Source organism: Dipodomys spectabilis, unplaced genomic scaffold, assembly GCF_019054845.1.
Source record: "Dipodomys spectabilis isolate Male_0828 unplaced genomic scaffold, ASM1905484v1 ptg000004l, whole genome shotgun sequence".
In the NCBI taxonomy this organism is placed as follows: domain Eukaryota; kingdom Metazoa; phylum Chordata; class Mammalia; order Rodentia; family Heteromyidae; genus Dipodomys; species Dipodomys spectabilis.
Window position 1 is genome coordinate 522,501 of NW_024870681.1, and position 24,963 is coordinate 547,463.

At 46.9% G+C, this 24,963-nt stretch overlaps 1 protein-coding gene across 4 annotated transcripts in view; it reads right to left on the bottom strand.

Annotated features, from left to right (window-relative positions):
• Positions 1-24,963, bottom strand: part of Abr (ABR activator of RhoGEF and GTPase) — a 207,944-nt gene that overhangs the window by 102,695 nt on the left and 80,286 nt on the right. For 3 of the 4 annotated variants that reach the window (XM_042691544.1, XM_042691552.1, XM_042691568.1), the window contains exon 2: positions 557-741. In XM_042691544.1, coding sequence (XP_042547478.1) covers positions 557-741 — 185 coding nt within the window. Of the gene's footprint in view, positions 1-556; positions 839-24,963 lie in introns of those variants that run through there. The other variant, XM_042691561.1, reaches the window with a different exon arrangement.

A 24,963-nucleotide genomic window follows, 5' to 3' on the forward strand; every position in this document is an offset into this window, starting at 1 on the left:
TCTCAGATGATGGAGCACACTTCATAATCCTTATTAAAATGTTTCACTTGAGAGAAAAGCTCCAACTTCTGCTAACAAGGGAGGAGGACTGCTCACTCTACTCCAGGGTTTATTCTCTTCCTGCGAGAAAAGAACAGGGCTGAGGGACACTACAGGGAGCATGGAGAGCCAGCCTTGGGCACACGCACCAGGCATGGGCCACCTATGGAACCATGTACAGCCTGAGTACACTTAGAAGAGTCTGGGCCCTCCAGAGCCCTATCTTCATTCTACTAAGGAAGGACTGCTAGGGAGAATTTCCCCATCTCCCCTGCAAAAGGAGTGAGGGTGTCCAAGAGGCATTGGAACAGACAGCTGGCACAGGGGAGACAGGTGTGGGCAGCAGAGAGCAGCAGGTGGGACCCAGGACAGATGCAGATGACAAGGGTACCAAAAGCAGGCAGGCCCACCCTCCCCCCATTCTGTCCACCCCCCCACCTTCCTAAGGAGACTCCAGCCCATATTGCCCACGCTGTCTTATCACCCCCCCTCCAGAAAGAAAAGCAGGTGTACCTACCCCAGGTGCCAGCCCCTCAGGTGGGGTGGGAGAGATGCTGTCCCCACCGCCTTGGCTGCGAGCGCTGAGCTGGGGTGACATGGTGGGTGACTCATCGATGTACGGCATGGTCTCCGAGCCCTCAGGGGGCCCCTTCTGCTCCTCATGCCCCTCTGCGTCGTAGTCGTCGGCTCCGTAGCTGAAGTCTGAGACAAGGAATAAGAAAGGCCACTGAGAGTCCTCCACCAGGGCTGCCAGGGACTGGTAGCGCAGTGGGCGCCGGCGGCGGCCCCCAGCTGCCATGGCCCTGGCAACACCATGCACTCCTGGCTGGGGCAGGGATTGTGCAGGTCAGGCCCAAGGAGGGGCTGAGAGCTCCAGCAGGCACAGCTCTGAGTGCTCTGTTCACTCCGGTCAGAGGCTGCTTGCTGGGAGCCTGGGAGGAGCGGCTGGGCTGTCACCACCCGCCTAATAGCATGTCAGCCAGTCGAGTACTTGGAGCTGCTGTTTCCTTTGCCTACTGCCTAATTCCACGTCTAAAAATTAACAGTGGGATCGGGAGGCAGGACGCTTCCAACTCTCCTCTCTGAGTCACCATTTTGCTTTTTATAGGGAATAAGGAGGTGGGGGTGGGCCAAGCCATGTCACTCCCTCGGCCCCTCCTCCTTGGGTACCATTTGTACACTTAGCCCAGTCCCACTGGGGGAGGGGGAACCTAGGGCTGGTTTGGGGGTGGGAGGTGGGGAAAAAGGTCCCCATGGGGGGGTCCCTCATCTCTCCGTATGAGGCCCTAAGTGCAGGACAGAGCCTAGGCAGGCAGGCGTAGGCGAGAGGCAGTGCTCAGGCCTCACAGGGACCTGGTAAGCAACAGACTCCTCAAAAGCTGCACTTGTGTGTGTCTATAATTCCAAAGCTGGGTTCCTTTAGGGAAGGAGGGAAGGAAGGCAGCAGGAAGTCAGGCTATGTTAACCCCCTCTGTGCTGTCAACACTCAGACTCCAGTGCCCACTCAGATACCCCCTGCTGGGGACAGCAGGCCAGACCAACAGGGGACAGGGCAGGACCTCAGGGCTCTGCACTGAAAATGGCTACAGGAACAGCCTCATAAAGGCCCCAGTATCACACCCTGCTGGTGGGGGTCTCTCCTGCAGTACTGTGAGGAACCTCCCACTGCCCACTCAGGCTCATTTGGCCCACTGCTTCCTCCAGCTCATGCCAGGCACAACCCTGATGAAGAGAGCCCTGCCAGGATACTAGTTCTAAAGGAGTTTCCTGAGCTGGGACTACTTGGAACAAGGGACATTAATCTCTTAAGTCATCGCCAGTCAGGGACCGACAGCACAAGCTTTGAAATCAACAGGAACCAAGTGCATCCCAGGTAGGACACAAAGAGAATAGTACCAGTCCTCCTGGCTTAAGGCAGCCTTGGGGCCAGTGGTGGACTGTCTTGCACATTGCTAGGTACTGTACCTGAGCACCTTCTAGATGGGAGGTATAGGCCTTGCCTGCCTAGGAGTATCCCCAGTATGGTAGAGGAGTCTGGCTGGACTTTTTCAGACATCCTTTCCTCCAGGATGTCTTCCAGCTCATAACACATGGCCTCCTGGTGCTCCTTTTGATCCTGGGGCAAGAACTGAGTGGCCACGGATGGGGGCTCAGCCCTCTTAGGTCGACATGAGGCAGGCAAGCTCTAGGTAGTAGGTGTGGTGAGAAAGAATGAGCAGAGGAATTCACCATTCATCTCAGGTCTGGGCTTTGCACTTTCCCGCCAGAGCCCCAGCTCCTCCTCCTCTGTTACAACACACCAGCCCATGAGCCGAGCCACCAACAGCCTGAGAATGGTGTCAGCGGGTCAGTGGGGCGCCTGGCCATGGCCACACTCAGTCAATCTGGCCCTTTGGCAGCCAACAGCTTCCCCCAGGCTTGCTGCACCTGTTCCTACTGACTTCTGCTCCTGAGCTCTAGACTGATACCTATTAGACTGCCTGGGGATACAGGCTGTTTTTCCCAGGACATCCTAGTGATAGACAAGCTAGCCTCTAAGAAACATTCATGCCCATGCACCCAGGAAAAAGACTCCTAGCCCTGAAGGCCATGAGGCCCTGTGTCCACAGCTAGCAGGAAGTAAGCTGACTTGGTATTTCCCTGAGACAGGAGGAAGGACACACAACTTGCCATGTGCAGAGTCTGGCTTAGGGATGGCTTGGTTTTCAGGCAGGTCCTCCCTGAAGCAGGCATAGGAGGAACTTGAGACATCATGTTGATCAGGAGGCTTCAGGCTGTAAAGCCAAGGTTGGAGCCAGGAGCCATGATGGACCCTGGCCAGTCTACAGTTCAGGTTCCAGCAGGCTGATGTTTCCAGGGGTCATGGGAACAGAGCCCATACTTTCCAGGTATTTCCCAAGGGCAGGCTTCATGGAAGGAACAAGGAAGGCAGCCTAGCTCACCTCCCCCACGCAGCCTGGTGTCCCTACTACCTCATGGTCATAATGTCTCTGCCAGTCTTTCCTCAGCATGCACAATTCATCAGAGACGAATGGACCATGGCCCCCAATGTCTCCTGCTCCTCTCAACCCAGCCACACTTTTGTGAAATGTTTTTACTGTCCCCAGTTCACAGACAAGGTCACCAAGTCTCAGGCAGTTGGCTAAGGGCTCAGAAAACACCTACACCCAGGTCCCTTTGTCAAACTTTCCAAGGACCATCCTTTCCCCTCTGAATCGCACTCCAAAGAAATCCCTTCCTTGGTCCAGATAGCAGAGGCTGATTGTACAGGAGAGCAAGGAAGTGCTTCAGGATGAGATGCAGTTAGTCCTCATTCCAAAAAAATTTCAAGAGCCAACCAGGCTCCAAGGGCTCACACCTGGAATCCTAATTACTCAGGAGATTGAGATCTGAGGATCATGGTTCGAAGCCAGCCCAGGCAGGTTAAGTATGTGAGACTCTTATCTCCAATTAATCACAGGAAAAAAAAAACCCACAGAAGTTGTACTGTAGCTCAAGTGGTAGAATGCTAACCTTAAACAAAAGGAGCTTAGGGATAGAGCTCAAGCCCAGAGTTCAAGGCCCAGGACATGGTGGGGATGGGGGAGAACATGGAATTCCCCAGAGCTAGGATAAAGGATCCAGAAAAATCCAGGGAAAGCAACACTCTAAGAAGGAGGAGCCCCAGGACAGATGGAGACCTTCAAGACATAGGGATTTAGTCTAAGAAGGTCACAGATAACAAAAGTGCTTAGGCCGTGGCTTGGACACCAGTACTCTAAAAGAAGGCGGCAGATGAAGCTGCTGACAGCAATTCCCTTTGTGGTAACAGAAGTTCCATTGTACTTGGAGTGGTAGTGTGCCTAGTGGGTAAAGACTTTTCCTAGTGGTATGTGACATGTGGCTAAGACCTTGCCAAGGATATGTTAGGTGGGCATACATGGGACTTTGATGAAGACTATTAAAACATATACAACTCCATCCCCTCGTCTTTACTATTCCTCCTCCAGTTGCCAGTTTTCAACACAGGTGGGATAGCCAAAGCTGTAGTAATCCTATTGAAGAGAAGGAATGCTAGGAATGTAACCCACTGGTGGCATTCTCACTCTGGGATGGTCTTCCTCTGGGAGGGAGGGGGGGGTGAGGGGTATTGCTGCTGGTCACTGGTGGCTAACACCTGAAATACAAGCTACTCAGGAGGTTGAGACTTGAGAAGCCAGGTTCAAAGCCAACCCAGGCAGCCATTCTGAGACTCTTACCTCAAATTAACCACCAAAAATGTCAGAAGTGGAGTTGTGATTCAAGTGGTATTCAACAACCTTGGGTGAAAAAACTAAGGAAATAGTGCCAAGGCCCTGAGTTCAAACCTTGTACCAACACACAAACACACATAAGATAGTAAGTAAGAAATAAATAACAACAACAACAAAACGATGGTATCTAAACCACTTAGGGTTGTTTTTTTTTTTTTTACTCCCCCCCCCCATCATGGGGGCTTGCACTCTGGGTCTGAGCTCTGTCCCTCAGCTCTTCAGCTCAAGGCTAGTGCTCTACCACTTGAGCCACAGCGCCACTTCCAGTTTTTTCTGTTTATGTGGTGCTGAGGAATTGAACTCAGGGCCTCATGCATTCGAGGCAAGCACTCTACCACTGAGCCACCTTCCCAGCCCCTCCCCCTCTTTTTAATGCCAGTCTTTGGGCTTGAGCTCAAGCTTTTGTTCAAGACTAGTGCTCTACCATTTGAGCCACAACTCTATTTGTGGCCATTCTTAGGTTGTTCCTACCCTTTTTATTGTTCCTTTCTAATCTCTTGGTGAGATTTTTCATTGCCCACTTCTTAAAAATAGGTATTCTTTATAGATTCTTACAATATGCTATCATATAACAAGAAAAACACATGACTCTCAGCAATATTACCCCAAGGGAAAGAACGTGGGTATACTTTCACTCATATGAAATTCTAAATTAAAATAAAGAAAAAGAAAATAAAAATGTACAGTGGTTGCCTCTGGGGACAGGGGGAAGATAGGAGCTGACTATAGCGGGCACAGGGAACTTTCTGGGCTGACAGAGTGTTCTGTATTTTGACAAGAATTTGGAGCACACAGGTGAATATGTTCATCACAGTTGATCAACTGACACAGTAGAGATTTGTGCAGTCACTACCTACTGAACTCTAGTTAATGACATGCTGAAGCATGCTGATGTCAGCAACTATGAAATATATAAAAAAAGAACACGGAACAGGGATGGATAGACGTAAAATCAAACTGTAGGAAAATGATAATTATAGACTTGACATAGTAGCTAACTGGAGCTTCTCTGTGTAGTTCTTTCAACTTTTCTCCACGTTGGATGTTTTGATTTAAAAAAAAAACTGGCTTCTGTCACCACTCCTTGGCTTCCCCTCCCAAGTTTTATGTACACTCCAGGGAGAGGTCTGGGCTGCAAGTCTGTCTCCAATTGTTTCCTGGACCTATCCCCTGCTACCCCACCCTCAAACCTAACCTTTTCCTGCAGTTAAAATGCAAGATCAAGTCAAGCACCAGCGGCTTACATCTATAATCCTAGCTACTCAGGGGGCTAAGATCTGAGGATCACGGTTCAAAGCCAGCCCAGATAGGAAAGTCTGTGAAACTCTTATCTCCAATAAACCACTAGAAAACCAGAAGTATCTCAAGTGGTAGAGTATTAGCCTTGAGCTGAAGAGCTCAGGGACAGCAACCAGGCCCAGAGATCAAGTCCCATGACCGACAAAAAAAAAAAAAAAGCCAGATCATTCAAATAGAAAACCTAGGGGGTCTTTCCATATTCCTCCACTTCTTTCCTCTCATTTCCTGCCTCCTGAAAGGTCCCCATTGCCTCCCATTTTCCCCAACTCTTACAAAGATGATTCCAACTCACTCTTCCCCAGCAGCTAGTCTAGCAGCTAGTCTTTAATCCTGATCACATCTCTCCCTGTTCAAAATTCAACAGTTCCCATTTATTTCACTGCCCTCTAGTACCAGACTTCTCCTAGGTTTTTCTAGTGGGTTTATAAGTGGTCCCCCCAAATATATGTCCAAATGTTATACTGGGATTCCTGCAAATATGACCTTATTTGAGAAAAAAGTCTTCACAGTGTGATCAAGTTAAGAATCCCTAGGTTGGTGTGTGTGTTGGGGGACGGGGCGGTGGGGGAGGGGAGGGGCTCAATCCTGTAACTGTGCTCATTAGACAATGGGAGGGGAGGAGGCCTAGATCAGAGAGGTGAAGACTGGAGTGATGCTAGCACTGGCCAGGAGTGCCTGCAGCCAGGAAAAGCTGGGAGGGATAGGTAAGAATTCTCCTGGGAGAACCATCCAACTCAACAACCTTGATACTATACTTGTGGCCTTCAGAGTATGAGTTTGTGTGTTTGTGTGTGTGTGTGTGCGTGTGTGTGTGTCAGACTGGAAGTTCCAACTCTGGGTTTGGGTACTGACCCTGAGCTCCATTTTGCTCAAGGTTAGTACCCTACCACTTGAGCTACAACATCTCTTCCAGTTTTTTCTGTGATTAATTGGCAATAAGAGACTCATGGACTTTCCTACCAGGGCTGGCTTCAAACCATGATCCTCAGATCTCAGCCTCTTGAGTAGCTAGGATTACAGGTATGAGCCACTGGTGCCCGGCTGAGAATTTTTTTTAAGTTATCAATTCTGTGGCAATTTGTAGCAGCCCTAAGAAATGAATATTATCCCCCACACCACACACACAAATACACATACAAGCACACACCCAACACACCCCTCAGGACCTTTACCAGTATGGTTCTAGTGCTTAGAACATTCTCCTCATCCCTTGTCCATTCAGTGAAACCCAATTTGGCTTCAAATACAATGCTGGTCATATGGAAACAACTGAAAACACAGGCACTTTTTGCAAACCAAAGAAGGAAACAGGAATATCCATTTTCTAAATGACCAATGGAAATGAAGACAAAATTAAAAAGAGAACTACAAATGGTCAAAGTTCATATACTTTAAAATGTTACTCTTATAATCACAGAAAATGCAAACAACTTCTCTGTTCCAATTTTCCTATCAAATCAGCAAGGGTTCAAGAATAACAGGGCGAGCTAGGCTGAGAGAAACAATTGGTACATGTTTTCTCTCATATGTGGAGGCTAGATCTAAAATACAACTATGCACGATAACATATCCAGGGTTCATTTACACACAAACTGACTAAAGGAGGGTATGCTTAGGAGAGGAATAGAAAGACATAACTCTTCCAAACAACTAATATACTGTTCAACAAAATGAACACCAGAAAGTAGAATCATGTTTTGAGGGGTAGGTGGGGGAAAGAAACATATGAATGGAGGGGTGGACAGAAGGGTAAATAAATGTAGTCATCATATATTCAATGTATATTATATAAAAATAAACTATATAACTGAGGGTAAGGATAGGAAGGGAGAGCAAAGGAAATGGTGACATCACCCAAGAAGCATTGTACTTGTAACCTCTCTTGTAGGATTGTAACCCTTAGCTCAGTGCCAGTGGCTCAAACCTGTAATCCTAGCTATGCAAGAGGATGAGATCTGAAGACCACAGCTTGAAGTCAACCTAGGGAGGAAATCTGTGAGACTCTCATCTACAATTAACCACCAAGAAGCTAGAAGTGAAGCTGAGGCTCAAGTGGTAGAACACCAGCCTCATGCAAAAAAAAAAAAAAAAAGGCTCAGAAACAGTGCCCTGAACAGGCAGTGAATTCAAACTGCAGGACTGGAAAAAAAACAAAACAAAACAAAACATAAATGAAATGAGTAACATGACCTGAATTAGTGGCTGTGTGGTAGGACTCTGATTCCGGGCCAGGCCATGACTCTGATCACCAGCATGAAAAAAACAAAAAACAAAAACAGAGGTATTACGGAATAGGCACCTTTCAAACTCCTGGAGGATGCGTCCGACTAACAAAGCTTTTCTAGAGCTAATTTGGTAACTGGTATTCAAGCTCTGATAGCTAGTACAGCTTCTTTTTTTTTTTTGCCTCCTCCTTTGTTTCCCCTTCCCATCCCTTCCCATCTTCTACCCCCCCCACCTGCCCCCCAGACAAAGTTGTAAAGTTCATTTTTCAACATAACGACTTGTACATCTCATTGTTGCAATGGGTCCACCTGTATCCCTATTTAAACGATTAGTACAGCTTCTAATATAGCATGATCTAAAACTGTGTCCCAAGATATTAATTATAAATTAAAATAAAGTCACAAGATTATTCATAGGGCTGTTTATGATTGTGAAATATTAACAATAACCTGAATGATTAATTATAGGGAACTGGTTGAGTGAATTATGGCATATCCGCATGATGAACTCATATGCAGCCACCTAAAACTATATGAATGAAGTTGTAGTAGCAATATACAGTACCAGCATATATGTGAGAAAACAGAAAGGTTTGTGTACATGCTTCAAAGAATACTTAGAACTAATGGCTCACACCTGTAATCCTACTCAGGCGGCTAAGATCTGAGAATACCAGGGCAAAGCCAACCTAGGTAGTAAAGTCTGCAAGCAACTCATCTCCAATTAAGCACCAAAAATCCAAAAGTAGAGGTGTGTCTTAAATGATAGAACACCAGTCTTGAGCAAAAAAAAAGCTAAAAGACAGTGCCCAGGGCCTGAGCTTAAGCCATAGTAATGATGTGCAAGTAAGCACATACAGGTACGCGCGTGCGTGCGCGCTTGTGCACACGCACACACACACACACACGCACATACACACACATGCACACACACACACACACACATCAGGAGGCTAAGGCAGGAAGATAGTGTGTTCAAAACTTCATAGTGAGACCCTATCTCCAAATAATAATAACAAATACCAACAATAATTAAAAGCAAGCAAGCAAAGAAAGATAAAAAACTGATTACAGGGGCTGGGAAGGTGGCTCAGTGGTAGAGTGCTTGCCTTGCATGCATGAAGCCCTGGGTTCAATTCCTCAGCACCACATAAGTAGAAAAAGCTGGAAGTGGTGCTGTGGTTCAAGTGGTAGAGCACTAGCCTTGAGCTGAAGAGCTGATGGACAGCACCCTGCCCAGAGTTTACGCCCCGAGATTGACAAAAACAAAAACAAACAAAACAAAACAAAACAAAAAACCATTATAGGACATTCAGATCCTGGAAATTTAAAATAAATCAGTTCATTATTTCTGCTTCCCAGGATAGTAACAGACACTGCTGTCTTTTATCCAATATCTATATCCTCCGTTCTTCCCTGCTTACAGCATCTTGATTTGTCCCCTAAAATATATCCACATTTTTCTGCCTCTCCACTAACTAAGAGCAGCCATTTAACATCAATGTAGCCAATGAGATTCAAGTGAGTAGCTGGCAAGATGGTTACTTTGATGATTAAAAAGAGATTTCTTAGGCAGGCCAGTGGTTCAAGCCTATAATCCTAATTTCTTAAGAGGCTGAGATCTGAGCATCATAGTCGAAGCCAGCCTGAGCAGGAAAGCCTATGAGATTCTTATCTCCAACTAACTATCAAAAAGCCAGAAGTGAAGCTGTGGCTTAAATGGTAGAGTGTTAGTCTTGGGTGGGGGGGAAGGGGGGAAGCAGCTCAGGATAGCACCCAGACCCTGAGTTCAAGCCCCAGAACCAGCACCAAAAGAAGTGGGAGGGAGGTAGACTTCTTGCCTTGAACTGGAGCTACAGTGCCCATATTGCTGACAAGAGGAAAAAGGTCAAAAATAAACAAGAGACAGTTCCCTTATGTGGCTGAGCTACCAAAACCACACTCGAAACATAACCTCATTTTTTTGTGTGTGTCTATCCTAAAAATTGAGTTTTTCTCCTACTTAAAAATGAACACATTTAAGCCAGGCGCTGGTGGCTCATGCCTGTAATCCTAGCTACTCAGGAGGCTGAGATCTAAGGATCATGGTTCAAAGCCAGCCCAGGCAGGAAAGTGTGTGAGACGCTTATTTCCAGTTAACCATCAGAAAACAGGAAGTGGCATTGTGGTGCCTTAAGCAGAAGGGCTCAGGGACAGCGCCCAGGACAAGTTCAAGCCCCATGACCGACCAAAAAAATAAAAAAATGAACATATTTCTAAGTGATACCATCACATCCCAGTAGAGGAAGACAGTTGGATAAGCAATAAAACTTTTCAAGCACAGAGAGGCAGAAAAGAAGGAATAAGTGGGAGTTAGGGATGGCTGGAAGAGCTTGGGAAATGGTTCATCACTGTCTTAAGAGTGAAGACTCGGAGGCCAAGTGACTTAGGTTTCAATCCATGCCTCATCCCTTCTCAAACTCCCTTATCACTTGACAGTCACCAACAGGACACAAGCTAAATGAATAAATGCATAAGGGGGATGAGAAAAGGAGAGAGCCCATAGCACTGTTGTCCAACTGGACTACATATACAAAACACTTAGCACATAGTAAGCACCCAATAAACCTTAGTTGCTATTGTTAATATTATTAATTGAACTTTGAAAGATGTGTGGGCGCTTGCCAAGCGGGCGGGGGAAGGGAGTAGAGTTCTAGGCAACGAGAGGAAGCTTGGCAATGGCACCAAGTGTTGCAACAGCAGGGCCCCTGAACGGGACTATAAATAGCCAGTGTGGCTGGAACACCGAGTGAGCAGGAGGGTGAGGTGACAGTGCTGGGGAGTTGGGCACAAACTGAGCCAGGCAAAGAGCTGGGCAGGACTCAGGGCTCTACCGAATACAGTTCACTGTGGCCCAGGTATTGTTCAACATTGCTATCTCTAGATAGTTCCTCTGCAGCAGAATCCTGGGATTTCTACATTTCTTAGGAGTCACTAAGCTAAGAGAACACAGGTGAATATAGGGGTCAATTATGAAGCCTGTGTCCTCCAGGGAGCCACACTGTGGTGGGACATCCAGGGGGCTTCCAACCATACTCTTTCTGGGAAGTGTAGAGAACTTACTGGGAGAGGTACAGAGTCACTGGCTTTATGACTGGCCCTCATTCCGATCACCTTAACCCCTTCTGGGTACCAAGAGAAGAAGCAATACCCAGGAGGTCAAGCTGCTTACAACCTTCCCCTGAGGAGTTTGGCTCTAAGAGTAGACACAGCCAAGAGTCCATACTGAGACCTCTCTCCCCCCACACCCTACAAGAGAAACACTGATGGAAAGTCTGGTTTCCTTCCTACCCCTTCCTGACACTCCAAAACCCTGCAGGTATGGGTTAAGTTAAATTCTGAATATGTAATGGCTCTGCTCTTTCAGCAGGAAGGGCATAAATTTACCTTTTTCTTAGGAACTGATGACAAGACATGGGATGGGGGAAGAGCATAGATAGGGAAGCCCAGGCCTGACCAGCAATCCCACCCAACAAGCAGCAACCATCTTCAGAGACCTGTTCCTGCTCAAGGATCTCCCATAGTCTGTCCCATGCACTGTCACTGTGACTCTGTGTAGACACTGGACTGGGTGCTACTTCATTTCCTCCATGGGCAAGAACTGATGGATGAATCTTACAAACATTATGCAGAAGACAAAAAGCCTAACGTGAGAAAGTGAATACCTTGGAACTCTGTTCATGCAAAGTCTAAGAACAGGCAAAACCAACGGATGGTAAGAGAAGTTCAGGGCTGGAGATGGGAAGGGGAGGTGGTGTGTTGAGTGGGAGGGTAATGAGGGAACTTTATGGGGTGATGGGAAGGTTGCACATTGTGATCTGGGTGCTGGTTACACAAACAGACATATGTAAATGTTCATTCAGCCATATGTTTAAGATTGGTATACTTGAAAAGGGTTTTAAGAATTTTAAGCCAGGCACTGATGGCTCACTCCTGTAATCCTAGCTCCTCAGGAAGCTGAGATCTGAGGATTATGCTTCAAGTCTAGCACAGACAGGAAACTCTGTGAGACTCATCTCCAATTAACCAGCAAAAAGACAGAAGTGGATGTATGGTTCAAGTAGTAGAGTACTAGCCTTGTGCCAGAGAGTGAGGCACTGAGTTCAAGCCCTAACACGGGCACCCATGTGCATGTGCACGCATGCACACGCACACACAGACACACAATAATTTTAACTGGGCTAGGGGCATGGCTCAAGTGGAAAAGTGATTGCCTAGTACACATGAAGCTCTGGGTTCAATCCTAGCACTGGAAAAAAAGAGAAAAGTTAAAAACCAAGTAAGTTGTACTATTATGATTCTCCTTTATAAACAAGAAAATAAAGATATAAGAAGCTAGTTGCCCAAAGGCTAAATGGACAACCAGATTGAACAAAGGCTGACTGATACCAGGATCTACTGTTAAATATATATAGAACCGCGCGAGAGAGAGACAGAGAGAGACAGAGACAGAGACAGACAGACAGAGACAGAGACAGAGAGACAGACAGACAGAGAGAGACAGAGAGAGACAGAGACAGAGACAGACAGACAGACAGACAGACAGACAGACTGACAGACAGACAGAACAAGGGGTGAACTGCTTCAAAGGGAGCTCGAGAATGAAAGTAATAACCAGTACAGAAGAGGAATAGAGGAGGAAAAGGTCCACTTGCTGAGAGTCTGAATGTGCAGGACCAGGGCAGGACAGCTTTGTTCAGGGCACTGATGAGTGACAGATGAACCTCAAGTCCAGGGGGTCAGACTGTGAAGGGTCCAGATGTTCCACAGAGAGTTCTGCTCGGCAAGTGGGAACCTCTAAGGCCAAAAGAGCAGAGTGGCTTTAAGAAATTCAAGGCAACCAAGATAGACAGGATAATTTTGAATGAAGCAAGTAGTCTGAGGGCTGTCAGGGGTTGCAGCAGTGGGAATGGAAAAGAGACTAGATTAGAACAAAAGGAAAATAGTCAAGAAGGATATCCTCTGGGTTTGGATGACTGAGGACACTATGGACAGAAATTGGGACCAGGTTTCTAGGAACAGACCCTGAAATAATGTAAGACAGGTCTACATTTGGACAAGTGTCTGTTTTGAAGATGCAGGTCTGGAAGCCTGATGATGCCAAGTCAGGGAACTAACAGCTTTGTTGCTCTTTGGGATGGTAGGAGCAGGTTTGGTCTATCAGACACAATAACCTACAATGCTAAGGTCATTATCATCTATTGCACTGAACAATAGCAGAAGTATCTCCCGGTCTGGGAACTATACAATGAGAACATAAGAGTATGGGCCAAAACCAAAAGTCAGCATCATTCAGAATCAGTGCCTGCCTCTAACCCAGAGCTCTAGGGAATGACAAAGTCAGGACCCAGTGAAACAACAGATAAGTACCATTTACCTCACATCTAATACCCAAAAGTGAGGTGAGACCCTCTCAAGTCTTCTAGGTCAATGCATGACCAAACTCTCAATTCTCAATCACAGCATCCAAGAAAGGCTGGAAGGTGCTCTTGGTGTACTTCCTACTCACTATTTTTTTGGCTGGGCCACCCTAAGGATGAGAGCTTGACTTCTCCATCTTCTCTTGCTCTCTCAGTCTCACCCAGTCTCCTGGTTTTAAATACCAACTACATGCTGACAACTCTTAAAATATACACTTTTTTAGCCCACATCTCTCCCGAATCCCAGACTTGCTGATACAACTGTCACTCAATTTCATTATCTGTTACTTCAATGTAACACATCTAACCTAACTGCCCCAGACCTGCCCCACAACAGCCTCCCCACTCAGCTAGTGGCATCCCTCTCCTGCCAGTGGCTCAGGGACATCTTTGAGCCCTCTCGTTCTCACATTCCATATCCAGTCCTTCAGAGATGACTATTGGCTCTACCTATACATTCTATAAAGCATCTGTGGGCACTCTATATCCAGCACCCAGTTCTTCCTCATCTCCACCCCTACCACCTGGTCCAAGAGACATAAAGTTTCCCTGGACAAATCAAATACCTTCCTGATCCATATTTTTGCTTCTTACAATACATCCTCCTTTACATTTCTTTCTGTGTGATGCTGGGGGTGGAACTCGGGGCCTTGGGCATGGTAGATAAGTGTTCTATCAACAGAGTTACACCTCCCCCAGCTGGTCCCAATGATTTATTTATATTAGGTGGTACAGGTGTTTAAACTAGGGCCTCATACTTGCTAGGCAAATGCTCTATCACTTGAGCCATACCCCTAGGCCTTTTTTACTTTGTTTTAGATAAGGTCTCATGCTTTTGCCTGAAGTGGTTATTTCTACCTCTTGAATAACTGAGATTACATACTCTCCTGCATAGCTGGGATTATACACATACTTGCTTACTCTGCTATATATTTTCCCCAAAGCACTACCCATGGCACTTTCTAAAATGTTAGATCATTTACTCAGGTGTTATTCTATTGCTTATTGTCTCCTCTGGACTAGAAGGTAAAGTCCAGAAAGGCATAGATTTCTTGTCCATTGTTTAATGTAGCATCCCCCAGCATATACGCATGTGAATAGTCAATGAGTATTTGTTGACCAACCCATTGACTGACTGAAAGAATGGTTTATGTCCAGCTGGGGTGAGCATCATAACACAGGCACTGGATAGTGAAGAACCTGGCTTTCCCCTAGTCATTTCCAGACTATTTAGATGTGAGAGATAGGAATATTGCCAACCAGTGAGGAATCAGAGGAAGCAAGTTCATCAGCAAGGGGAGTGTGCAACTGGACAGTGAGGAGGGAAATAGCAAAAGAGGGAGGGTTTCCAAAGAAAAGTCAGAGAAGTCTCAGGGCAGAGTTGGAGCTGGGCAGGACCATTTCTCTTGAAAGCAGGGCCAATAGAGAGTGTTCTCTATGTGATAGGTACTGCCTGAAAGCAAGTAGGCAAGAAGGCATTTCAGGGGCTGGGAATGTGGCTTAGTGGTAGAGTGCTTGCCTAGCATACATGAAGTCCTGGGTTCCATTCCTCAGTACCACATAAAAAAAAGCCAGAAGTGGCGCTGTGCCTCAAGTGGTAGGGTGCTAGCCTTGAGCAAAAGAAGCTCAGGGACAGTGTCCAGGCCCTGAATTCAAGCCCCAGGACTGGCCAAAAAAAAAAAAAAAAAGTAGAAGAAGAAGAAGGCAGTTCATCATGCCTCATGCTGAGCAAGCAGTCAGGTGCTGAAACAGCCCTATGCAACCATCAGGCAGCCTGAGATTGATTCCTGAGTATATGGTAGGCTGCGTTAAGAGGCAAGGCTTGAACCAAGTCTAGAAGGACTGTGCATGTGCCTGGGTAAAAAAGAGGAGGAGGATAGAAAGGTTTTCACTCTGATCATACAGTGCAGGCAGGTAAGCAGGGAGGACAGCCCTGGCTTATTTATTTCAGGTCCCTTGGGCTCAGCTGGCAGTAGGCTGCTTAGTACAGGATGGCCCCTTTCCTTTTCAGGTCTTTAGCTCAGTTGGCTCTGGGTACTGACCCACCCCAGGAGCAGCTAGACACTGGGGCAAAGACACAGGGGCAGCTCAATCATAGAGATCTAGCCAATGTCACTGGAGTTGTCAGCTTTGGTTCCACCCCCACTGCTGAGAACAGACGCAAGCATCCCCCACCCCGCAGGGGTGCGGCAAGGCCTCTCTGGTTGCCATGGAGACAGCACTGTGATCATCCACCTCCAGGATCCCTTAGGGAAGGAAGGGAGGCAGAGATCACAGTTGCTTGGAAAAGCCCTGGGCTCCAAAGCCTGAAACAAAGAAATTTCAGGTGGTGGACATGAGGAACAAAGGCAGAAGTAAGGGGACTGAGGACAGAGTGATTCCATTGGGTTGTTAGAAGGGAGAGCAATCCTCACCAGTCTCCAGGCTCTGAGGGATAAATAGAAATGCTGACTGCTGTACTGTGTCTCAGAGTAGACAGCAAACCACAGCCGAGATCTCATTTCATCCTCCCAACTCAGGGAGGTTTGTCAGAGTAGCTATTACTCTTCCCCATTACATATGAGGGGAACTGAGGCCCAAAGAGATTTCTAGGTGTCATGCAAGGCTAATAAACAACTGAGCCCCAACTTAAAGCCTGCTCTTCGGACCAAATCTATTTTCTTTTCACACTTGACATAACCTCTCACCAAAGCAGAGAGACCTAAAATTCCTAGTGTCTAGAGGAAAGGCCATGACATACCCATAGGATCCAAGGGGCTGCTGCTGTAGAATAGCCAGATAACCTTCCATAATGGAGGGAGAGTTCACTCAACAAACATCTCCTCCCATATCACATACCAGATGTGGTAACAGAAACAGACACACACACCCCCCATCCCACCCAGCCCAGCCTATCTCAGAATCCTATTTTCAATCAATAGGACTGAGTGAGAGCAGGGCCAGACTAAGAGTCAGACAGATTTGGTCCTGATTCCAGCTCTATGCTACTCCTGACAAATTTTTTGTTCTCATGGAGCCTCCACTTACTCATCTGTAAAATGAGATGCCCTGCCATTGAACAGAGCAGCTCAGAAGAACCATGAAAGCCGCAAAGCAAGAGGCATTTTTTTTGGGGGGGGGTGGGCAGGAAGCCAGTACTAGGACTTGAACTCAGGGCCTGAGCATTGTCCTTTAGTTTTTTTGCTCAAGGTTGGTGTTCTACCACTTGAGGCCCAGTACCACTTCTAGCTTTTTTGGTTGGTTAGTTGGGGATAGGAATCTCATGGACTTTCTAGATCAGGCTGGCTTTGAACTACACTCCTCAGCTCTCAGCCCCCTGAGTAGCTAGGATTACAGGTGTAAGCTACCAGTGCCAGCTCAAAAGAGGCATTTTGCAAACAATAAAGCATTTGGTCAATTAGAACAAATCTAATAATAACAGTTAACAAATTCTTTAGAGAGTCAAGCTTTGTCCAATGGGCACTGGCATGCAGAAGTTTCCCCACTAGGTGGCAGGAGGCTATAGAGCCAGAATGGGCCCCTTACACATGTGTTTATTTGTGGCAATCAGCATAGTGTTGCTCACAGCACATACTCAGAAACTGCTGACCAGATGACACCATCTCATAAAAATCCCTCCAATCTCTTCCCATAACAAGCAATTCAGTCATTTAGGACCTAGGGGGCCAGGAGGTCACTCTGACAAATCCTCCAGGAGTGCTCACCCTGTTGGAGTTAACAGCATCCCCTCTGAACCTTCTCAAGAACTGATAACAAGTAATAAATCTGGACTGATATGATTAAGGGCTTGGCTCTTCCTGGCCTCTTCCCATTGGAAAATGCCTCTCAGCCCAGCCCCCAAAGCCACAAAAGGGAGCTCAGGCAGGAGACGAATTGGGGAAATCAAAGGACCATTATGATGACAACTTTCAGTCTGCCAGGGATGGCCTTCCCTTTGCAGATCCCTTTCCTTTATATGGTTTCATGAGTCCTTAGGGTATTCATGAAAAATTAAAATGACTCTTAATCTAGCACTGAGGAACAGGGACAGTTTAGAGAACAGACAAGTAATGGAAAGTCCAGAGGGGTCAGAAATCATCTTAAAGCAGCCATGAAGATAGGCTGCCACCAAGGCCAGAATCCATGTGAGCCCTGCCTTCCACCCCTTCCTCCACATAATTGATTGGCCCCAGCAGAGTCAACAATATCCCACTCTCCTCTCATGGATGTCTTAGGGACTATTCTTTTTGGCTACTCTGCCATTGGACAGGGGCATGGGATCTGTTCTGGCCATTCACATAAGTGAATGTGACAGGTATCATTTCCTGACTGAGGCAGAGAAAAACCACACACAATTCTTCTTCCCTCACCCTTGTTTCAGAGATCGTGGGGGTCATGGATCCCTGATTAGGGAGTCTCCAGCAGGCAGGGTCCCTGTGTGAGCACATAGAGCACAGGCCCCTTACTTACTCATAAACAGGTATGTTATGTTGAGTTGCGCTGGATGGATGAGCAAGAAGCAACCTGGCTTATGTTAATTTATAGGGATTTCAGGATTGATTTGGTTCTATAGCATAAGCAGCAGACCCTACCACCCTCCTGTTCAATTCTTCTAGGGATGGGCAGCTGGCCAAATTTAGTCTTGAAGAAGCTCCACATGGGTTTCCCAATACCTGCTGATGCCCTTCTCCTAGCATGGCCCATGATACCTTTCAGTAAGCAAGAGCCACCATTCTGTTCAGGAAAGAAGCAGGAACCCAGCACCCTCTTCTGGGGGCTGTGGGGAAAGAAACCTGGAATCTCTTCCCACAAGTAAGTTCGGTCCAGGAACTCCAACAACTCAGTGTTTGGCAGAGGCTGGCCACCGAAGGACCAAGCCCTTCCTTTCAATATGGTAATCTACCCACTTTCCCAAGCCCAGTCCATGGACCAGGCAGATTAAACTCCAAAGACAGCCTATTACTGATGTGCAAGGTAAGCCCAAAAACTAGGCATTAGTGGTTCACACCTGTAATCTTAGCTGCTCAGGAGCCTGGAATCTCGAAGATTTTGGTTTGGAGCCAGCCTAGGCAGAAAAGGCCTTGAGATTCCATCTCCAAAATGGCTAGCAAAAAGCAGGGCTGTAAGCATGTCTCAGGTAGTAGCATACCAGCTAAACAAGCATGACGTCCTGAGTTCAAACCCTGGTCCCAAGGTACAAGAAAATATCATGTTGACAACAGTATTATTCACAGTAGTCTAAAAGAAGAAGCAACCTGTGTCCATTGGTAGGTGATGGAATAAACAAAAATACAGCTCTACCTACAGCAAAGAGAACTGTGACACATTCTGTAAGTGACCCCCGAGGACACAGTGTTAAGTAAAATAAGCCAGTCACAGAAAAACAAATAGTGCACTATTCCATTTGCCTATTCAAATTTGATTAATCAAATTTATGCAAACCAGGCAACTTGCTGCTTGCCAGGGGCTGGGGAAGGAGGAACTGGGAGAGAGCTACTTAATGACTGCAGTTTCAACTTTGTAAGGTAGGAATTCGGGATGGGTAGTGAGAGTGGTTATACATTATGTAAATATACATAAGGCCACCAAACTGTACACTTGAAATGATTATGATGGCAGATTTTATGTTCTGTGTACTTTATCACAATTTAAAAAATATTTGTTTTGGCAGCACTGAGGCTTGAACGCAGGGCCTTGTACTTGCAGGCAGTTCACCACTTGAGCTACATCTCCAGACTTTTTTGTTTTAGTCCTTTTTCTAAGAGTTTAACTAGGACAACCTGAACCACAATCCTATTTATTCATACTATGTAGATAAGATGACAAACAGCACCATGCTCAGCTTTTTAATGAGGGGGGTGACGGGGGTGGGGGGATGTTACCTCATGAAGTTTTTGCTTGAACTGGCCTCAAACCAAGACTTTCTGATTTCTACCTCCTGAGTAGCTAGGATTATACCTGGCTCATACATTCTCTCTCTCTCTCTCTCTCTGTATATGTATAGTATATATATATACACACACACACATATATATGTATATGTATTATATACATATAACACATGAAGTAGATAATGAAAGTGCAGTATCAGAGACAGACACCTTGTCAAGGATTTAGAGTCACTTGAATTACAAAAGCAGGTTCCATCCTCCCCCACCCCCAAAGCTTTTCCTGTTTGGTTCTCAACTTCCTGGCATAAGACAAGCCTGGCTCAGCCCTAGGCTAGGGCTGCCAGGCAAATGTCAGCTCCAATTCCAATACTCCATTCTCCTATCAGACAGTACCTGTGTCCCCTCTGGAGTCCAGCCTGTTCCTATATCTGATTGATGCCAATGGCCATATCTTGGGAGGATAGGGTGGAATGCAGAATGGCCCAGGGGTCACTGCAAGAAGCAAACTCCTTCAGGCTTTTATGCTGGCTCTGCTCTACCCTTCTGCCACCTCCTGAGTCCTCCACTGGGACCTGCACTATTCCACCCTCCCAACTGGCAGCGAGAGATGCCAGTCATACTTCCCATGGGACTGAGAAGGCAGCCTCCTCCAGGACCAAGCTCAGGGCCAGACATGGTGAAAAGTGAGATGTCTCTATTTGGCCCTCATAACTACACAAGCTTCTGGGCTGGCGGCTCCTGCCCCATCCCAAGTGCTATCTTTAGTGGTAGACCAGCAGGCTTCACCTGGAGCAGGAATAGATCAACCATCTCTGTGCCTTCCAGACCAAGGCACTTGGGCATAAGCATAGAGAAGGGCATGCATGGTGCCTGAAAATTCCAGGGCCTAGCTGATGTCAGAAGCCACATCTTACTCATGGCACATATGGGCAAGTAAATAGGTATATACTAGTCTCCTAGGAAAAATAAATAGAGAGGGCTGGGAAGCTGGCTCAGTGGTAGAGTGCTTGCCTTGCATGCATGAAGCCCTGGGTTCAATTCCTCAGTACCACATAAGCAGAAAAAGCTGGAAGTGGCGCTGTGGCTCAAGTGGTATTGTACTAGTCTTGAGCTGAAGAGCTGAGGGACTGCACCCAGGCCCAGAGTTCAGCCTCCATGACTGACCTGAAGGAAAAAAAAAAAAAAAGAATGGAGGGAAGAAGGGGACTACAGAGTCCCAGTGGCTTCCTCCAGGAGCACTAAGAGATGATAGTAAATAGAGATTACAGTACACAGGTTTAAGAGCCAGGAAACCCAAATTCAAATCCCAGTTTTAGTTGTCTGACCTTGGACAACTTACTCTCTGTGCCCATTTCTTTTTTTTGCCAGTCATGGGCTTGAACTCTGGGTCTGGGCGCTGTTCCTGAACTCTTCAGCTCAAGGCGAGTGCTCTACCACCTGATCCACAGCACCACTTTTGGTTTTCTGGTGGTTAACTGGAGATAAAAGTCTCATACTTTCCTCCCTGGGCTGGCTCTGAACCATGATCCTCAGATCTCAGCCTCCTGAATAGATAAGATTACAGGCATGAGTTACAGGTGTGAGCCACTGGCACCTGGCAGTGTTAGTCATTTCTAAGATAAGGATAATAATAACATTCAAGATCTCATAGTACTTCCATAACAGTTAATTAAATAAGTAATGTGACTGGCTGTTAAAGATTACCATTGATATTACTGTTGTTACTATTATTATTGACACTACTATTAGGAGGAAAGCTAACGTGGTGGTATCTTCTCAGGGGTTACAAGCAGCTGTACACTGTGTGGGCAGGACACTCAGACGTCTGTGCTCCCCACTTTCACTGTCTGCTCTCTCTGAGGCTGCCCTCCACATTGAGCCTAGATCTGGAAGCCCAGGACCCTTTCACAGGATTGGACAATCCACCCAAGTATACAATCCTTCCATTCTCCCAAGGGATGCACAGAGCAAAGCTATCAACACAAGGCTGTGAGTCCTCCCTCCACTGCCAGCTGTTGATGCATGTGTGTGTGTGTGTACACGTACACACACACACACACACACACACACACACACACACACACACACACACTCGGGAAGGCATTCCAGGCTCTAGCTTTTACCTGCTGTGTGACCTTGGGCAAATCACAATAACCTCTCTATGCCTCTGGTTGTCAAAACAATAATAATGACACCCAAACTTACAACATCTCTGTGCTTTGAAAGGAGTAGCGTCTCTGATAAACTTACACGAGCATCTTCTACTACTACTATACTCTGAGAGCTCAGCAAGACAGACATGACCATGGCTCTCACAGAGAGCTGTTTCTCCTTGGTTTCTATAGCACTATTTCACTGAACTCCTCTCTGCTGGGAACTCATTTGACAATTAGTCCTAATCCCTAGAGGGTTCCAGGCAAAAATTCTCAACTGCCAAGTCCAGCTTTGTCAGTGTCCTGACCTGACCTCACTAACCACTCTTCAAGTTTCCTCCATCCACAGGCGCCACTGTTCATGCCCTCACACGTCTCATCAGAAATAGCCTCTGTCCACTCTTCAGCCCATAAACATAGGGGCTTTCCCTGTGGAGAAACTGACATGGGTTTCCATCACAGGATGGATAGTGTTTCTTTTTTCTTGCTGTTTTGGGTTTTTTCTTTTTTGAGACAGTCCAATGTAGCCCAAGCTGGCTGTGTACTCCTAATATTCCTGCTTGATCCTCCTCAGTGCTGGAATTACAGGCAAGCACTCCCATACTCAGCTCAGTGGTGTGCTTCTTTATCTGATACCCTGAAAATTCAAGATTCTGGGGACCTCTACAGAAAAAAAACACAACAAAAAAACAAAAGACAAGGCACAGAGCCCTGTGATTGGGATTCTAGGCAAATCACTTAACTCTTAAATTCTGTAAAACAAGAACAGCATTACCTACTCAGGAGGGGAGAAGAGGAGGAGAAGAAAAGGGAAGGAGGAGAGGAGAGATGGACAGAGTCTACTGTAATACAGCACAGGTGCTCCGTGCATCTAGAAGACAGATCTACACCTCCTTTCCTTTCCAGTTGAAGACAAAAGATGAGAGAAGAGATATTCATGCTGGCTTAGGCAAGCAGTCTGTTATCTTTAGTAAAGATGATGTGCTCTGTCAGGTGGCTAAGAAAGAAAAAAAAATCACAAGACAGTTTTGGCAGGTTTTATCAGCTGGGATTTACGGCAGCCTTCTGTTCTGGGAGAAGGGGTGTGTCTGGATCCCTTTTCTTTCCCCAGAATCTGGATCACTTGGTCAAATCCCCACCTCACCCATACCCCAGAATCAGGCAGAAGGACCAGGCAGGGGGTCCCTGCATCAAGCCACCTGTGAAATTTGGTCACACACATCCAATCTGGTCACTGCCTACATAGCTGTGGGAGTGGGCCCATCATGCCTACCGAAGCAGATGGTACATCCATGGAGGGCTGGGAATGTAGGCCCACCAGACCCTGGTGCCTATCACATGACAGCATCACAAGGTGAGAAAACCACACCTTGTGACTACCTCATCCTCCTCACTGGTTGGAAGCCTGGCAATCACCATAGCAACAGGCTCCTGCTCCAGCCTGCCAGGCGGGGCTGATGCAATTCTCAGGCAGTGATCAACTCCAACTCTCACAAAGCTCTGTTCCTACTGGGGAAGGGTAGGGGGAGGGAAGTAAGGAAAACAAATGAAGTGGGTGGGGGGAAATGGGTTCATAGCCTACAAAAGCTCTGATCTCATCTCAGTTTGGCTCCCAGGACTGGATCTAAGGGCCAAGGGCCCTGCAGTAAACAGTGGGTATTTTTCCCATGACCCTATTGAATCTGGTGTCTCTGATGTGGCTGCCATGTGTGCCATGTGCGTCTCTACAATCCCGAACCTGTATCCTGGCCATCTGGGTACATAGGCAACCCAGCACTCCAGAGTCAACAGGTGCTAGGCTAGGGATAGAGTTCAGTAGTAATGCTTACCTCACATGTACAAGGCCCTGGGTGCCAGTTCTAGCACAGCTTCAACAAACAAAAAATAAAACCAGGCACTGGTGGCTCACACCTCGCTACTCAGGAGGCTGAGCTCTGAGGACTGCAGTTCAAAGCCAGCCTGGGCAGGAGAATCCATGAGTCTCTTATCTCCAAATATCACCAGAAAACTGAAACTATGGTTCAAGGTAGTAGAGCACTAGATTTGAGCAAAAAAGCTCAGAGACAATGCCCAGGCCCTGAGTTCAAGCCCCTCAACTGGAAAACAAAACAAAACACTCTCAACAGGTGCTCTTTGCCCAATTATGATCTCTGAGTTTTGCATGCAAGTGCCTTACAACTCTTCTATAAGCTAAAAATGTCTCCATAATGCCATGGAGCTCACTAATCCACTAAAGGAGTCTCTGGCTGCCCTGGGGAATTTTATGTCAAGGATACATTCCAGCCAGTAGCCACCCAACCTATTAAAATACCCATGTCCTGAGCTTTGTAGAACAAACCCTCAGAAAGGTGAGGGGTTGGATTTGCCCCATCCCCCCATCCATCCACCCTCCTCATCCCAAGGACACAAGGGGAAGAAGCCTATTAGGGGGAGAGCTGGCAGTATGGAATCCCCTGGCCTACCCATGGATGCTGCAGAGCTCTCCCTCCCTCAGGTGGCTGGATGCCTCTAGTACCAGGAATGCTGCCCTCCGGCAGGTCCTGTCTCTTCTCCACTCAAGCAGCCACCTCCCATCCTGTGCTCTCTCTGACCTGCCCACATCAAGGCCACCCATCCAATCAGGAGGCAGACCTTGACATAAACAGGCCCTGCTCTGGGACCTTCCACCCTGCCAAGGGCCTGTACTGGGAGGAGGAGGGAAGGCATACCTCCTGGGGGCTTGTCCCACTGGACTCTCCCATGGTCACCTGCACAGATGTGGGAAGTGATTAACTCCAGGGAACACTAGGAGATGGTGTTCAGCTGTGGGACAGATGTCCCAGTAATGCATCCTGCAGAAGCCTCCAGGACTCCAGAGAGCAAATTGGCAGAGGCAGTGAAGTGCTAGAGTTGTGTGTGGCTTATAGGCAGACTAGTAAAACAGATCTGCATGAATCTAGAAATAAAGCAACTACGTAACTATGGTCAAGGTATTTTTGATATGAGGCCAAATCCATTCAATAAGGAAATAATAATCTTTTTTGTTTTGGTCTGTTGAACTCAAGGCCTGGGTGCTTTTACTCAAGACTAGTGTTCTACCACTTTGAGCCTTAGCTCTACTTCCAGTTGTTGTTGTTGTTGTTATTGTTGTTGTTGTTTGTTGTTTGTCAGTCATGGGGCTTGAGCTTTGGCATGGGCGCTGTCCCTCAGCTCCTCAGCTCAAGGCTAGCACTCCATCACTTGAGCCACAGTGCTACTTCCAGCCTTTTCTGTTTATGTGGTGCTGAGGAATCGAACCCAGAGCCTCATGCATGCAAGGCAAGCACTCTACCACTGAGCCACCTTCCTGGCCCTCTACTTCCAGTTTTTGACTGGTTAATTGGAGGTAAGAGTGTCATGGGACTTTTCTGCTTAGGCTGGCTTTGAACCGTGATCCTCAGATCTCTGCCTCCTGTGTAGCTAGGATTACAGGTGTGACCCACTGGTGCTCAGCAGAAATAACAGTCTTAAATGGCCGACAATCAACTGTGTGTGTGTGTGTGTGTGTGTGTGAGAGAGAGAATGTATATATATGAGAAAACATGCAATATTTGTCTTATCTCACTTAATGCCCCATCCATTTGCCTGTAAACAAAAATTCATTTTCC